This window comes from Antrostomus carolinensis, unplaced genomic scaffold (assembly GCF_000700745.2).
Source record: "Antrostomus carolinensis isolate BGI_N321 unplaced genomic scaffold, ASM70074v2 scaffold13512, whole genome shotgun sequence".
NCBI lineage: Eukaryota > Metazoa > Chordata > Aves > Caprimulgiformes > Caprimulgidae > Antrostomus > Antrostomus carolinensis.
Window position 1 is genome coordinate 30,165 of NW_010297717.1, and position 17,788 is coordinate 47,952.

Sequence of the window (17,788 nt, forward strand, 5' to 3'; positions counted from 1 at the left end):
GACACAGATATAACAGGCAGCATGGCAGGTTGGCCAACAGCAGCAGGCAGGAGGTCTCCCTCTTGCCCTCACCTCCGTGGAACATGGAGCGGTTGCAGAGCTCTGTCCAGTCCCCGCCACAGCCCAGCAAGGCGTCGTAGGCAATCATGGGGGCATCATGGCCTCGTCTGCCTCCCCGGCCCTCAGAGCTCCACCTCCTGTATGTCTGTGGGAGAGACGGCAGCGTCAGGGTAGGGCACTGGAAATGGGGATGGGGTCACGCAGCTGTGCTGGGACAGCTTCTCCTCTGTTAGGTGGGAATAGCTCGTCTCACAGGGAAAGGGTGGTGGGCAGCTGCCCTGCCTGCACCATTGCCACAGCGACAGCTATCACAGCCTAGGTGATGCCTTAGGGGCAGGTATAAGCCTGCACCCAGCTTAATGCACCAAGTTCTCAGCAGGCCAAGAACCTGGCTTGATTTAAGCCAAGTGCCAGGTCCTGAAATTCAGTCACAACGACCCCATGCAATGCTACAAACTTGGGGAAGAGTGGCTAGAAAGCTTCCTGGAAGAAAAGGACCTGGGGGATGTTGGTTGACAACTGGCTGAACATGAGCCAGCAGTGTGCCCAGGTGGCCAAGAAGGCCAATGGCATCCTGGCCTGTATCAGAAATAGTGTGGCCAGCAGGAGTAGGGAAGTGATCTGCCTCCTGTACCAGGCACTGGTGAGGCCACACCTTGAATACTGTGTTCAGTTTTGGGCCCCTCACTACAAGAAAGACATTGATGATCTGGAGCATGTCCAGAGAAGGGCAATGAAGCCGGTGAAGGGTCTGGAGCACAAGTCTTATGGGGAACGGCTGAGAGAACTGGAGTTGTTTAGTCTGGAGAAGAGAAGGCTGAGGGGAGACATTATTTCTCTCTACAGTTACCTGAAAGGAGGGTGTAGTGAGGTGGGTGTTGGTCTCTTCTCCCAAGTAACAAATGATAAGACAAAAGGAAATGGCCTCAAGTTGCACCAAGGGAGGCTTAGATTGGCTATTAGGAAAAAATTCTTTACTGAAAGGGTTGTCAAGCATTGGAACAGGATGCTCAGGTAAGTCATTGAGTCACCATCCCTGAAGGTATTTAAAAGATGAGTAGATGTGTGGCTTAGGGACATGGCTTAGTGGGCTTGATGATCTTAGAGATCTTTTTCAGTCTTAATGATTCTATGATTTTATGATTCTATGATTCTAAGCCAAGAATGCCAAATTTTTGACCAAGATGGGTCCCAAGTTCACACCCCAGAAATCCCTTATTATTTAAAAAATTAGGATTGTTAAGGACTTTGTCAGTCTTATTCCTGCCTCTTGGAAACATTCTCAGCTCCCCTTGTCACATGTTTGCAAATGTTTCAATTAGTCAGGTTTTACATGAGGGGTGAAAAAGTCCTGAATCAGTAATTTCTTTAGGGGCTTAATTTCAGACTATGTTAATTCAAGCCACCTTCTCTGACTTTTTATTACAGAGTCTTTTCTCTCCTGTTCTATAAGCATTGGTTGAACAAGAGGGAAAATAATTTGCAAATGGAAGAAACCTTTATTCTGCAGAAGAAGGAAGAAGAAAAAAACCACCCCAAACCCACAGCAAGGTTTGCAAAGGAAAATCAGATTTTCTCTAGAGGAGGCACATCCAGAACACTTTTTTCTGCCCAAAATCCCCAAATGAACTCAATGTTGATAAATTTATAGTAAAAAAAATGTCTTCCTTTAAAGGAAATGGGCAGCTTTATTTCCTGAAGTTTAAGTTACATGATGGTAGGTTGAATTGTTGCTGCTTGTCTGGCTCTTGGCTTCTGCAACACATCTGAAGGGTTTGCATTTCTTTCTATTCACTTTCATCTCAGCCAATACACATTTGGTTGTGGTTTTTCTGCATATACATCAAAAAAGGCAGAGCTGGACTACAGCTTTGCTCTGCTGCTTTCTCTTTTTTTTTTCCAGCTAGAGAGAATATTTATGTCTTTATGCTGTCCTCGGACACATGCAAACTTCGCAAACTTTCTAGCCTTGTTGCTGCAGTTTGGATGCTGGTGGAGCAGTACTGGCACACATGTAATACTACCAAAGGCAAGAGGACTAAGCATGGAAGTGCTATTCTGGGTGCACAGGCGGGTGGCTCAAGTGTTGCTCCCTTTAGCCCTTAAGATAGCTGGTGCTCTGCACACATCTGATGTCATCTGGCTTTGCTGAAAAAACTTTACACTAGGCATAGTTGTCCTCGGGACCAACTGGGGGGACTTAACTGCATCAAGGCAGCATTTCTCAACCATTTCAAAAGTGCCACCTCCTTTTGACTCCTGCGCCTTCATGCCACCCTGTGATGTGGCACCAGCCCAGCTTCCCCAGGGCAGGCGAGGACCAGCAGCACTGAGCGCATGGACCGGGGTGACAACATTCACTCCCTCCTGCCGAAGGCACTGAGCTGCTGCCAAGCCCTGGAGGTAATTCACACGTTCCCTTCAAACCCCTGCGGTCAGTAATTACAGCTGCCTCTGACTTCCTCACCCTCCAGGAGATGATTCGCTGCTGGCTAGCACTCCCTTTCCATCCATTTTCTTTCCCTTTCTAGGTCCTTTCACAGTGCTGGTTTAAGCAGCTCCATCTTAAGGGGATGAGATCCTCAGAGTCTAACTAGCCTGGATGAGTTTGTTTTGGTTCCTCTCATTTTGTCGCACACCACGTCCAGCATGGGAGAGAGAGCAGGGCAAGTGATTTGTTTGCAGAAGCAAGGCTGATCCTGAGTGCAGTGCAGTTTCTGCCTGTTTGTTGTGTATCTAACATGTTCTAAATGCATATCCCTGAAAAATGATTTATCCTACAGTGGCCTATCTCATATTTATGCATTCAAGAATGTGTAATTTGTGTTTTAACCCCACATTTCTAGTTACCTCCAGATTTAAGCTGTACGCCTGCTTATACAGAATGTGGTTATTGCTGCTTAGCATTTCAAGGTGTAATTTATTTTAGAAAGGGAAATTGCCTTTGCGACATGCTCAGATTAATCCAAGCCACATTTGAGGGCTTCACTTTCACATCTTTTGCAACTGGTATGTGACTGCAGAAAGGTGCACCTGGTCAAGCAGGAACATGGATACAGCAACCCATTGGCAAGAGTGGTGCCAGATATTGGTCCTTTATTATTTACCTGTAGAAAGGCAATCAGCTATACCTCCAGACACAAGCAGAGAGTTAGTTTGGAGGGAGTACAAAGGAAAGCACTCCTGGGAAAAAGGCAGGCAGGATGGTTACCTTCTCCTCATTTATTCTTTTTGTGGCTATAAGCACACCTGGCTTATAATCAAACTAAGTCTCTCAACTTCTGTCAGGCTATGATCTCTGGCTGGCAATGGAGTTTGAGGGTCAAGCAACAGTTTCTTGTGCATGAAAATGAATCGCTCAATAGGCCAAACTAGTTGGGCTTGGGCAATGAAGGTAAATTGTGTTTCTGCACTAGGAATTTATGCATTTCTTTCTTTAAATTATCATGGGGAAATACTGTTTCGTTTAATCTCTCCTAAAGCTCTGCTAAGACTCCGGTAGAACTGGAATGAACAGAAAACTAGTATCAAATTCATGGCACTGAAGTAATAAAATAAAACTGGAAGGGGATATGTTCTTTATGTTTAGAGTGAACAATATCTTACTATCCACAGTCTGTCTTCCATTGGCACCTTTCACTACATAGATGTGCACCTAAAAATATACAAAGTGACTTCTCAGAATAGAGCTGTGCTTTAATAGTCTGGAAAAATTGATTGATTTATGGGGAAAAGGTGACAAGCACCATATACTTATTGCTTAGCTGCTAAGTGGAGAGCTTTGAGAGGTGCCAGCACATACCAGAAAGCTGTAAACACCAGGGTAGAAGACACATTATTTCTCTTGACATAAGAAGATATAACCAGAAGTCATGAAGCAAAGGAAAGATCATATACCCTATAAAATAGTATCCCATGGGACGTGATGAAACACCATCTCTTGAGACACTTAAAACTAGCCTGAGCACAGCCTGTGTTGGCAGAGGACTGCCTAGGATGGCTGTCTTCTGTTCAAAGGACCATAACCAAGTCCAGCTCCTAGTATCTGGGAGGATTTCTGTGGGACTGGGGCCAGAGCTCCATTAGGCTTTAATGAGAGACCCCCAGTGAGATATTTGCCTTTTCCACCCTCATAGAGCTGTGGCTTGTGCTTTGTACCTGCTCTGGGTGTCAACATACCTCTGCACTGTTTCCTCCCATTGCAGCAGCCCCAGGACCAGTGGCAACTCCTTTTTTACGCTAACACATACCCAGGAAAAGGATGGGAGTTGTTTTTTCTTTCTTAAAATTTTAGAAAAAAAAGAAAGACTTCCCGACTCCTCTGGCACTGGAAACAGTTGAAAAATACTGGTGTGTGTCTTTGAAAATACCTCTCTTGGTTCAGAGACTTTCTGAGCACTTTCTGAAGATGCAGTTACCTTTTCTCTCTCCTCTGCATCGTAGTTGTCTGGAAAGACAGGTTTATTCTGATTTTCCTCATTGATTTCTCTCTCTTCCAAATAAAACTGCCACTTGGCTTCAAAGTAAAACCAGTGTTCCTGATATTCTGAATGCAAAAGAAATGAATTATGTAGTAATTCATCTCAGCAACATTTTCAGTTCTACTTAAATAAATTTTAAAGAAAATGACAGTATTGACTGACCTGAGAAACTAGGTATTTTACAGTAACATACATTAATTAGGTATATGTACTAAGTATACATTTTAACATGAAGTGGGACTTCTAACTGGAAACAGAAGATGTGAAAGAAAGAAGAAAATATTTTCAGAATCTTGTGCTATTATTATGGTATACTAAAATTACATTAAGTTACATCAAGATAAATTTTATGCCAATTTTTATATTACTTCACTCTGATTAAAGAATATCTAAAAATGCTTGCATGTCCTAAATACAATTTGCCTCCTGCCTCAGTTATTGGTTTTTATGAACATAATTTCTCCAGTATTTCTGTTCTGCTCTCACATTATTTCTATGTGAGCTTTCAAGAAAAGGCAGATTGGAAAGACTAAAATTTCCATTTTCTTATCTTATAATACGTATCAAATGTAGCAGAAAGGATAAACAACACACACATCTGCTATCTGTGCCCATACAAATAAGCCTTCTTTAATAACCACAGGTCTTTCTCCTTTTTCTGTCACTTTAGGAAGAATATCTCTAACCATGTTTAACTTTATGTGTGCAAATAATCTTATTAAATTCAGCTTATTTTCAAGCCAATGCTCTGGTTCAACCTTTTTATAAAGGCTTAAAAAGGTGGGTAAGTCACATTGACCTTTTAAGTGCATACACATGCACCCATCTGCAGAACTGAGGCCTGAATGAAATCCTGCTGGGACCCCAATAGGGTAAGGAATAAGAAATCAGTGAGATGGGCAAGATCTCTAAGTACGCCAAGGTGAACTAGTAATTCAGCATGGGACTACTGGCATACAGTTTAAAATGAAATTAAGTATTGCCACTTTTTCCCTGTCTCTGTCCTTCTTGGTAGCTTGGTTGTGTGCTGCAGGTGGCTGAGGAGCATCCACACAACCAAGCCATTTCTCTGAAAGTTGTAATTTGATTTTGCTTCTTTTCCTAAAATGCCATCTAAATTACCCTCTTTGGCAATTAATATCTTTAGAACAATTAACTCCATGTAAAAACATCTCAGCTGCCTTGTAGGACCTGATACTTTCACCAGGTTGCTGGTTCCTCCGTCCCAGGCAGGGATGAGCCTTTAACCATGTGACCCTATATAGCTGGGAATGTCCAGCTGCCCTTTCCTGAGTCCATGCCCCGGTTTTGCCTGATTACAAGGAACACATTCACTAGAACCCTAAAAAAGGGGGAGTGTTTAGAAAAACAGAGTGGAAGTGCACTGACAGCCATCAGGCCAAGGAGGTCATCTCAAGGAAAAAAAGGTCACACAAAAAAAATGTTGTTGGTTGAAGTAAACTACTAACACCCACTCCAGCAGCTGGTTATAAGGCTACTTTTAAAAATGCAAGTGACCTGAGAGGTTTTTTTCTTTTTTCTTTTTTCTTTTTTTTTTTTTTTTCTATTTTCCCCATGACTATAAAACAAGAATGCCTCAAAAATTAACATTTTCTATGTAGCACCTCAACAAGCAAGGAAAAATTCTTCACCAAAAGGTTGTCAGGCATTGGAACAGGCCATCCAGGGAAGTGGTTGAGTCACCATCCCTGGAGGTATTTAAAAGATGAGTAGATGTGGTGCTTAGGTACATGGTTTAGTGGTGGACTCGGCAATGTTAGGTTTATGGTTGGACTCAGTGATCTTAAAGGTCTTTTCCAACCAAAATTATTCTCCCATTCTATGATTCTGTGAAGTGTGATTACTCCAATGCACAGGCTCAGAAACAAAGGGATCAAGCAGTTACAGGAGATTTTGGTTGCATGGGCAGTGTGTAGCATGGTCAGAAATCCCACACCTCCAGGCCTAGCAAGGCTCTCCCTAACCCTTGAGCCCAGCCTGAGGCAACAGTCACATTCAGGTCCGTGGGACTGTCTGACAAGTAATCAGAACTGAGTATCAGAGATGGGTGCTGAGTTGAGCCCTGTGAGACTGAACACTGTGCGGGGATAACACAGCTAAAAAAGAGTTTTCTAAAACTGGAGGATGCTGGCAGGATTTCTTTGCAGTGCATCTTACCAGCCAAGGAGCTTAACTTTAATGCAGGAGATTTTTCCCGCTACCAAAATAGGACGAAGCTCAACAATACGGGCACTAGCCAGGGAGCATGCCTCAGGAGTCCAGCACGCATACCTCCACGCCGAGGGGTCCTGCCGGGGTGGAGTGACAGGGACCTGCTGCAAAGCCTCTCTGAGAGGAGCTTGCTCACACTAATCCTGCACCTGCTCCTCATAGGTCTTGGCTAAAAAAATCCTGGTGTGCAATGAGGCGCAGATGAAAATGCAGGGTCTTTCAGAAAGGCTCCCTCGTGCTCCTTTCAGATTTTAAAGCGGCAGCTTTCCTTCCCAGGTAAATCTCCATTTCTGAATGCTCTTCAGTAAAGATTTCCATTGAATTCAATCTTTCTCAACAGCTGTCCCTTGATATTAACAGAAAAACCTCTTTCCTTGGTGTTTTAACATAAGGATACTTGTCTGTCCATGGCAGGTCTCACCCCTACAAATGCACCACTCCCTGGCAAAAGAGTGGCAGAGCAAATACTGCTCTGAAGACCACATTGGTTAGTAAAGTAGCACTATCAAGTTTAGTAGTTGTTTTATGTTCAGTTGTTTTAAAACAAGGATACAGACGGTTGTATCTTAAATATTGGTTCGTAAAAGCAACAAGTCAAATCTGAATTTGTGGTCAAAAGTTAACTTTTGCTCAGGAGGCATCTGCAGGTGAATTTTTCCTGACAAAATGAAGAATATCAGTGGGTTTTCTTATGGAAAACATTGGACTGTGCTAATTGATGGAAGGGAGCTCAATAATTCATACCTCAGCAGTCAGTGTGCCTAATAACCTGCTATATATAATTTCCTCCCTCCCCCCTGCCCAGCAATCTTTGAAGACCTCTTAAAAATAAAATTGTGCAGTAGGGCATTATCATTGTTATTTCTCTTTGTATTTTTGCCACCAATATACCAGGCAATTAAGACACTAGAGGAAGGTGGCACCACCTATGAAGAACTTACAGTCTGGGAAGAGAAAACCAGAGAACAGTCGGTGGAGATGGGAAAGAGGGTAAGCAGCAAAAATGGAGACACTGGGGAGTGATGTTTCTTCAGTGTTTTCTAGCTGAACATAGTTTTAAGAAAATAACTCATGATTTGGAAGTTTTACCTGCCATATGGCGAATTGTCTTCTTGCAGTATTCTTCAGCCATCGGCACAACCTTCATCATCTCTCTTCCCCACTGCACGAGGGGTTTCCCTTGTATTGCATATGCCACAAAGAGAGCTGTGCATAGGGACCCTAGAAAGCCTGGAATTCACAGATAAAAATGATTACCAATGTGCTTTTTCCATCCTTCGTAAAACCATTAATGGAATGCCTCCTGGCTGTCAGGTAGATTAATGAATGCACATAACCCATCTCTGCCTGTTTGCAGGCTGGCTCACAGCATTCTGAGATTCTTGGCTAACGCGTGGTGCCCCTTGGTTTACAACTTATTTTACATGGAAGGGAGCTTCTGTTCTCAGTGGTGTAACATGACAGAAATTGAGGTAGGGGTCAAAAATAGACATCATCCACTAATGTAGTACTGAAAATCTTCTAATTGATGTCACATGAAATAATTGACTTGCGCGAAGTGATTCGATTACAAGCTATATCGCCTTGCTTACAGAGTCACCTAGCTCAAGGGCTGTGGTTGTTAGAGCTAACACTATTTCTGGCTCGTTTTACTCTGAGGAGTCAAGTCTCTGTCTTGGACAGTTGCTTCTTTCCTCTAAGGAGACAAGGCTATGTCCCTTAGAGCAAAGAAACAATTGTCCAAGTAAGATATGCTGTCTGCCTGCCCAGCTAGGTCTTCCTCTTTGGCTGTGAATCTCCTTAAGATGAACTTTGTTGATGGGCACTCAACATTTCCACGATGTCAGAAAAAGAGGGGTTTGTTTCTCATATTAGCTTGTGCTCTTGGTATTCTGTCAAAGACAACAAAACCAACCCAATGTAACATGCAAAAGAAGGTTAAGAAAACAACTCAGTCATTTAAATAAGCCCCAGGTGAGCAAAGTATTGATGCATGTGCTTCTCTTGGTGCATGGGTCCAAAAGCATTCACTCATGCATAGAGGTAAGCATGAACTTTGTGTGTTTTGCTGAAGATAAAACCAAATTATTTTAGGCAGTTCCAAGTCCAGATGAGACAATTACTCATTTTCTCTGCCATAAGACCTGTAGTACTGCTTCAGGCCAAAGGCACATCTAATCTAGGATCCAACAGACGCTTTCAGAAAGAATAAAAAAACAGGTAGAGCCAGCAAAAAGAGTCTCACTCGGACAGATGGCATCTAACCCAACTGCTGGAAAGATCCTTGAGTGTCACATTCGGTGTGAGGCTGGCAGCAGAAGGTTTACAGGATGAAACAAAGGGCTATAGGGGGGCAGCGAGACAAGTCAGTGTAGAGGGTGGTAGAAGCTGGGACGTGCCCAGAACTTTTTAGGGGGGCTGGCAGTCTCTTCCTGCCCAGTCCCCTGGTAGCCCTCTCCCCCTCCTGCTTTGGCCCTGCTCCCTGCAGCCCTCACGGAGCCTCCTGCCCCTCACCGGGGAAGAAAGCGAGCCCCAGCCGAGGATCCTGGCCCTGTAAATAATGCCAGTACACAGTGAGCCTAATTGGTTTGGCTTCTCTGCTCCCCAGAGCTTCTGGACTAGGTTAGAGGCAATTTTAATTAGACAGCTTGATTGCTTTTAACAGTGACAGCCTTTCTCATCCACTTGCCTGATCCCTTTTGAACCCAGGCGTATCTGTGGACTTTGCAGCTGCCTGTAGCAGCGGCTTAACTATGCACAACACAGGGAAGTATTTCCATTGTCTGTTTGTTTCAGTCCTGACTGACATGTCAATTGGGTTTCCACCATCTTTGGGTTATGAGAATCACAACTGACATTTCCCCGGCACCTTTCAGGGTGGTAGTGAGGTCCATGGTGGCCCTTCCACCCCTCTCCTCCCCGCCTCCCTGCCGTGTCTGTTTTCCCAGCTGAAAACTCCTTCTGGATGTAATTTCTCCTTGTATGGAAGGTGTTTGATGACTTGGATGCTCCTTGCTACCATTTTCTGTCTCTATTAAGTCCTTTCTGAGGTGAGAGACCCAGTATTCAAGCAGTCTTACTGCTGCTAATGCACCAGAGAATGTATATATTTGCTTAACGATATTTTATGCTTTGTTTTGAATTCTTTTCCTCTAATTTTATGCCATCCTGATGGCTTTTCCACCTGCTTCAGAGCATGGAACATGTTGAACAAGACACCATTCATTATCGTTTTATTTACTGCCATTTAAAGAAGATAGAGTGAATACGCACTTATGTAGCACAAAATTATCAGAACAATAAACCTGAATATTCAAAACAACATTAAATCTACTTATTTATGTTTTGTTTAGAGAATGTTTCAGATTGTGTCCTAAAATATGTGGAGGAAGATTTTTTGGCTTTCTACCTTTACCTACAGTAATTGGATATGACAAAACCCATCAAGAGAAAAATGTTTTTATCCTCTGAACCATAAACCTGCATGATAACAGTGAGTCATCTAGATGTACACAAATCCTAAAATTTGACCAGGGCAAGTGACATAAATGTGCTTTGGACAAGATGGGTTGTGTTTTGTTATTGGGATTTTAGGAGGGAAAACTCCCACCCTGAGGTTTCTGTCTGCATAATATAACTCGAAAATATATAAGCCTATATGAGTAATATATACATGGATATACTATCCAAGCAAAATTCAAACCAAGCCCTTAGATCCTGCAAAGCAGAAGCAGTTTAACCAGCTGAATTCACAGGAGCCATATTAGTCCCTGCAGAAGTGAAAAGCAGCCTGAGGGACTTCAGCGTCCCGACACGTCAGCGGGCATTACCTGTAGGGTGGTTGTGAGTCATTCGTCCGCACTCAATGCTCACTTCAATAAGGGACTCCAGCCTTTCTGGCTTCCAGTACCGCATCCCTAAACACATGGCTTTTGTGGCTGCTCCAAATCCAGAACCTAAAGTAAAAAGATAATGTCAAGCACTTAAAAGGAGACTAATGATACACAAATATGTCAGTAAAATGTGAAACAAGTACATCTTATTAGTTCAACTCGTGGGAACTCCTCAGGGAATGGGATATTAGCATGCAAAGTGAGTTGCAAGTTCTGAAAGTTTCTTGTGAGGAATTTTGCTTCCACACAGTCATTCTGCTTTTACAGGTATATTCCAATATTCTCAAATGCTACGAAGAGCATAGCAGGTTCAGAAAGCAGTGTGCTCTTGCTCACAGCACTTGTCTGATTCAAACTCTCATGCCATCTTTGCTCATTCTTGGCTGACACCGCTGTTTTGCTTGCTCCAGATGCCAACACTAGAAACAGAAGTTTGAGAAAGAGGTACACTTTTACTACACCCTTATTTTAGTAGTCTTCGTGCTGAAAGCACAGGATTAAAACTCTTTATATGAGTATAACAAATGACCTTTCAGTTTTATTGCATGTTTCATCCTCAAGAGCCCCACAGGTAGTTCACAAAATAGTTTCTATTACATACAAAAATAATGTGTCCAAAAAGAAACTAAAGGCTAGAGAGCCAAATCTCCCAGTCAGGCGGTGTCAGATCTGAGGTTTCCTGTGTGACCCAAAGGCAGTGCTTGTGCGCACACCTATGATACGTCCTGTGCTCACTGAGCTTTGTCTCGGGAATTTCTGCCCCGTGCAGCGTGGAGTTTATTTCTTGAATATCTAATTCAGTATTTCTTTTAATCCTCAGCATTGAGTGCACGATCCCAGATGTTCAACTTTTAAACACTTCATTGAATGGAGAGTTAAATTTACTAATGAGTTTCTCTGCAGTACTTATCACAGTAATATCAGGATCCCACAGAAGTTTCAATGAGCTTATCTTCACAAGGCACCAGTGAGACAATTATCTCCTCTCTGCAGCTGGTGAGCCAATGCCCAAAAAAACTTTAACTCATTGCAGGCATCCATCCTGAGATGGATAGGGTTTGATTTTTCAAAGTACTTGGCATTTTTCAGCACTGTCTTTGCTCAATCACACTTCCCAGTGACCTTGGGTATAGTGGAAAACAATCAGCACTTCTCTACTTGGTCCCTGGAAGATAAGGGGCATATTTATGCTGCCTAATTTTAGCATCTGTGGAACCTACATTAGGAGCACGACCTCCCTGCCTTTTCCTGACAGGCAACATGGAGAAGGGCTGTATGATGGTGTAGTAGGAGCAATTCATGGGCCAGAGTGAGTTGGAGCAGCAGATGCCAAGGAGCCAGGGTCAGGGCTTTTAGTCACTCATCTTCAGAGGAGCCCTTGGCTACTCCCCTGGGCTGTGCCTGGTGTGGCTGCAGAGCACCAGGGGCTCTCCTCGAACACTGCTTGCCCTTCATTCCAGCTGCTCCAGCTCAGGTGTCCTAAGATAATGAGTGTGATCAAAGTGTGGTAGTGGGGGTGGTAGGAAGATTTGCCTCAAAAGTACTTGCCTGAGCCAAAACGTAACACTAACGTAAGCCCCACACTGGCATCTCCAGGTGCAATACAGACCAATTTATCTCTCAAGAGAAGAGCTCCTCTTCTCCCTGGAGAGCAGCTATCCTGAGTGAGCAGCCTGGTTAGGTGATCTAATTAGCTCGGCTGAAGACATTTCTTCCCTTCCTCCCCCAGAGTCCAATGTGCAAATTTTGCATGCAATAACTCTTCCAGTGGGTTTAACCACAAAGGGCAGTCTGAAAAAGGCCAAACATCTGAGAAATGTGACATGAAAAGCTTTGCAAAATACCACTTTATTCCCTGCAAGCTCAGAGCTTGCTTCTTCCCAGCTAGCCTTCTTGATACTAGTTAAAGAGATCTTCTCCAGGACACCTTTGGCCACTGCTCCTGATGAAAAAGCTGGACACTTGTCCTGCAAATGGTATGTTTGCTCCTGTACCTCACATATGCTACAGCTGTAGTGCCTGATTTTTAAGGAGCCAGGAGCAGATAAAACTTTCTGCCTAGTCCACAAATCACACTGAAATCACAAGGAAGAGTTAGGAAAGAAATCCAGTCTTCCAGAGCCCCAGTCAGCTTAACTGGGAGAACATAGCTTCTCCTGCTTGCAAGACCAAATACTTCATTAAACCATCTGCTGCCATAGAGCAGCAGATGAGAGTCTTCTTCGCTATACAATCCTGGTTACTCCAAAGGACACAATCCATGCTGATTATCCAACAGGGAAGGGTGTTTTGCTACACAGAGCTGCTAATTAAATAACATCTCCTAGTATATCCAAAGTGGAGGATGCACTACAGTAATATGATTGCTGGTTTGAAAGTGCTTGTCTTTGCAACTTCATTGTGTTCCTCCAGTCTAAGATGTTATATTGAACCCTTCTGCAGAATTAGACAAGCGAACTCGGTAGCAAAAAATTCCATCACATGGAGTAACATTAAGCCGAGACAGGGTTTCAGGTGATTGGCAGCTGTTAACTCCCATGTCTCAGCATCTACCATTTGAATCAATGAAGTACGGGACACTGAGATTAGCCAAGCAAGGGGTGACACACATGTGTAAGAACATAAAGATTGTCCTCCATGATCAGACCAAAGGTTGACCTAACTTGTCATGTCTGACAGCGGTCAATGGAGAGGATACTTAAGAAAGAGTAAAAGAAAAGTATGATGACGCTACCCCTTTGCAGTAATTAAGCTGCTGACAGTTTGTATCCCTGATCCAGGAGGCAGCTGGCTGTTCATCTTTCTGCTTAATAATCCTTCAAGGATTTTCCTTGGGTGAATTTACCCAGCTCTTTTTGAACTCACGTGAATTGCAGCATCTACAAATTGGCATTGGAAAGTAGTTGTGCAGCTTAATTAGGTGTTGTGTAAAGCAGTCCTTCCTTTTGCTTGCTTTGAACTAATGACCTGCCAGTTTCATTTGAAGTCTCTAGTTCTTGTGTGGGAGGAGATAGTTTTCTCTGTCCCTATTCATATTCTCGAAGCTATCTATGACTTTACAGCTCTCTCTTATACTGTCTCAGACATCACAGCCCTATGGAAGCAGTTTTTTTACTAACCCAACAACCACCCTTCCTCATGCTCTTTTTAGTTCTCTTGCATCCTTTTGAGGGGAGGGAGGGACCAGATTAAATACAGTAATCAAGAAACAACAGCTATTGACCTATGCACCGGTGCAAACATGTTTTGTGTTTTGTTCTCTGTTCCTTTCTCAGTCATTTCTAACAGTCTATTTCCTTTCCAGCTCTTACTGAGCACTGAAGCGACGTTCCTGTAGAACTACTGTAGGTCCATGACTCCTTCCCTAAATGGTAACTGAATCAGCAACTGCAACTATGAATATAAAATTAGGATCTCCCCTCCTCTGCATATGACTTTTCATTTATCTGCATTGCATTTGTCTCTGCTGCTGTGTCACACAATTCATCATTGTGAGCATTTTCCACAACTCTGCACCATGTTATCTTTGACTTTGCTGACCCACTATGTACCTGCATTTCCAGATAGCTTGTGGACATGTTGAACAAAAGAGGTCCAACATAAGTACCTCTTTCTCTACGGAGAAGACAGACTGCAATCTCCTTCTTTTCATTTACTGTCTTTTAACCAGTTGTCTGTCCTCAGGGGAACCTTTCTGTCATCCTGTAACAACTTAGTGCTTCGCCACTAAGGGCCTTGGGTCAGCGACCTTATTGAGAGTCTCTCGGAAATCCTAACGGACCATCTTCACATCATCTCCTTTTTTCCTGATGTTTCTTGGTTATCTCATTAGCTTTCTAAAAGAATTCTGAGGTGTGACTTCTTGTCACAAAAACTATGTTGACATTTTCTTGTTACATCATTTTCATTCATGCACAACATTATTCTCTTTTAGTATGCAATACCTCATTGTGCTTTTCTTCTGTCTACATCTGTAGAATAATTAAGATAATCTTAATGGCTGCTAAGCCCTGAAGAAGACATGCCTTTTGTGACTACAGACTGTTCTGCATGAGAACTCAGAGCCTGGCTCCTTTATCTCCTCTCCTTCTATGGCTTATCCTTCTCTTCATTTTTGCTCCCCAGCCTTCTGGATTTAACTCATACTTTTTCCTCATGCTCCTATAGCAATGCCACCAGCACAAAGGCACTGTTCTCAAGTGCTAGTAGGAAGCCCATCAATTGTTCTAGTAGCTGCAAATAAAGACCTGTTTGGATGCTGCAGCCTCAGGCTGAAATATATGTGACACAGGCAGAGCCAAGCTGCTGTTTGACCAGCCTTGTGTGGTGGCTCCCAAGGCACGTCTCTGGCTCAAGGGGTAGCAGCTTACTCAGATTTTGGTTCCAGCCCTCAAGCATCAGTGATTCTATTCTGAACAATTTGAGTTTTTAGTGATGGAACAAAACATTTTTACCATGTCTCAGAAACAGTAGACTCATCTGCACCAAAACTTTAAACACGTGCTGTCAGAAAAACACCCAACAGTGAAAATTTCAGCCTCAAGCTAACCAATGTCATAAATTGGAAACAAGTTATTAAAATGGAAGGCATTAGAAAGCCTTGGGCAGGTCTTCTGGCGGTCATGGGAATCTCACCAGCCTTTAAAATAATCCAGGTACTTTTGCAATGAGTGTGGCAATGAACATGACAGCAGGTGGCAAAGAGCCACACAGGGCAGTTTGACTTAAGAACTCGGTGTACCCACACAAATTTGAGCAGAGGAGCTTCACATAAGCAAGGTGAAACTGAGTTACGATTTCACTGGTCCATGAAGGCTGGCACATGAATTCTTACTAGAAATAAGGTAAGTTAAAATGACCACAGGAAAACAGCATTTTTTTTCCAACCCATGCAAGACAACATCTGACTGCTAGGCATTCAACATCTTTGGAATGTTTTTACCTCGAGATGAAATTTATGAAAATTCAATTGAAAAGTTAATTATGTCTATAGCAGTGTCAGGCCCTGTGGTATGCTGAAAATCTCCACTTCAGGTTACTGGTTCTTCTGCTTTCAGGGTAAAAAAAAAAAAAAGCCTTCTTGAGATGTTCAGAATGATACTTGTCAGACAGATGAGAAGGTGGGCTTTAGGCAGGTCTCAAGGCAGGAATTCATTTTAGATCATTCTAGTCAAGAGTGTCCCAGAAGCAAATAGATTACCATGGAAAGCTGGGGAGGAAGAAGGCTAAATTAAGATATGTAGCTCCAAAACAGCAATGGGCTGGGGAACAGCCATGCTTCACTGCTGGAGGTTTTGGGAGCTGCTCAGGGCCAGCAGCAGTTCCCACAAGTATTAAGACCAAATTTTAGCCACTGTCAATGAGAAAACATATGATGAACACCAAAGGGGCACTTTCTTAGATCTGCCTGGTTAATAGGGGGGTGGGCAGAATAAACAGGGAGGGGGATCCTTTTCCCTCCCAGCAGCTGTTGTGAGGAGCTGGGGCCAAAGTGAGGGATGCTTTCTGTGCCAGAGAAAACTGGCAGCCGAGACCCAGAAAATAGACATGGCATTGTGCCACCGGGTCTTTGCCACGAGGTTGCACCAATATGCAATGTTGTTGAGTGGTGCTGATGCGTACTGTGGTGGTAGGTAGAGTGTCATACCAAGGCAGTGCAACGTCTGTGTGAGCTGCCATCATCTTGCAACTGTCTAGGTCTACCTCCTCTGATGCTGTCGTGTCTCTACAGGCTTTCAAGATTAATTGCACTATATGGGCATATGCGTATGTGTGTGCACATAGCTGCATGCATGTTATTTAACTTGAAGTAGAAATTCAATTCATCATAAAATGAAATTATACTAAAGAGGAAGAAAGCCTCTAAAGAGGCTTTCTAAAGAGGAAGGGTAGCCTATGGGTAGGGAAACAAGGTTAGGAATATTAGGGATTATCAGCAAAAGAGTCATAGTTGTTAGCAGGACATCCACCTGGAGAAAAGTCTCTGTTTTCCCTCCAGTGAACACAATGGTGCTTAGAGTATTTTACAGGCTCGGCTTTTTGTTTTATATCTACCACCACAGCAAAGATCCAAGACTACAAACATTTAAACAAAAAATGGCAGAAAATATTTCTTAAAATAACCATTAAACTCAAGGACAAAAATCTGGACCCAGAGGCACAGAGCCAAGAACAAAGTCTCTTTAAATAGATGTTAAAGAGGGAAGGGTTCATTTACGAGAGGACATAGTGCCCTACAGAAGGAATTCCTGGCAGATCTCTTGCCATCCTCAGGCAAACATGGAAATATTTCAGGGGTAGTAGCCTTTGATGTCAGAGGGGAAAAAAGAAACAATTTCCATATAGCCACAAATGCTGAAAGTATGCATTATTCAAGCCAGGATCTATAAACAGAAAGTGCTACCGTACCCTTTTCATTGAATGGTGTGTGCCAAGCGAGAAGGTAGTTGTCTGGTTTTAATTCCCTGCAGCCTTCAATGGTAGCGGGGTCTGGCCGCCTCCCTGAGAGCTTATCGACAGCATCCACGTAGCGTTTTACCAGCTCCCGGTACAGGTCTTCTAAACACCAGTAATCTGCTCAGAGGAAGGAAGAGACAGTTGATAAATGAAGGCAAAAGAGCAAGAGATCACTAGAAACAAGCAAAAAAGCTCACTATGCATTTAAGAAATATTCCTGTTTCCACTTCCAATACACCAAGTCGTGTTTCTGGTGCCGCTGTCAACGTGTTTTTATGCACCGTGAGAGCGGGCTGGAGGGAGAACAGCCTCGTCTCTCTCTTCTGATCTTTTCCTGCTTTCCTTTCCATTTTTATTTCCTTTAATTGGAAAGATGAAGGCATTCTATTCATCAACAGTAGCTGCTGAGGGGCATTATTTGGGCTCTGTGGTGTGAAGTGTTTGCAGAGGTGTCTAACTGCAAGGTGGGTGTGTGGCTGCTGTGGGGACTGGGTGGGCACACGAAGCCAGCTGTGCCTGGCTCAGCCCACACCTTTGCTGTCATTTGCAGGTGTGAATCAAGTTAAAAAATGAAAGCCTATTTTTTTTTTTTAAATCACCAGTGAATTATTTTAAAGAGCATGATTAAACACAAAAGCAAATTAGTGACCTTATTTTTAAATCTCT

At 43.2% G+C, this 17,788-nt stretch overlaps 1 protein-coding gene across 1 annotated transcript in view; it reads right to left on the reverse strand.

Moving 5' to 3' along the window:
* The window catches only part of ADPRHL1 (ADP-ribosylhydrolase like 1), a gene marked incomplete at its 5' end in the record, with an annotated part of 18,778 nt that extends 1,539 nt beyond the window's left edge, over positions 1-17,239 (reverse strand). Inside the window, 5 exons of the mRNA XM_010162241.2 lie at positions 73-205; positions 4,479-4,606; positions 7,863-8,003; positions 10,604-10,729; positions 17,075-17,239. Coding sequence (XP_010160543.2) covers positions 73-205; positions 4,479-4,606; positions 7,863-8,003; positions 10,604-10,729; positions 17,075-17,239 — 693 coding nt within the window. The remainder of the gene's footprint in view (positions 1-72; positions 206-4,478; positions 4,607-7,862; positions 8,004-10,603; positions 10,730-17,074) is intronic.
* Between the last annotated feature and the right edge of the window lie 549 nt (positions 17,240-17,788).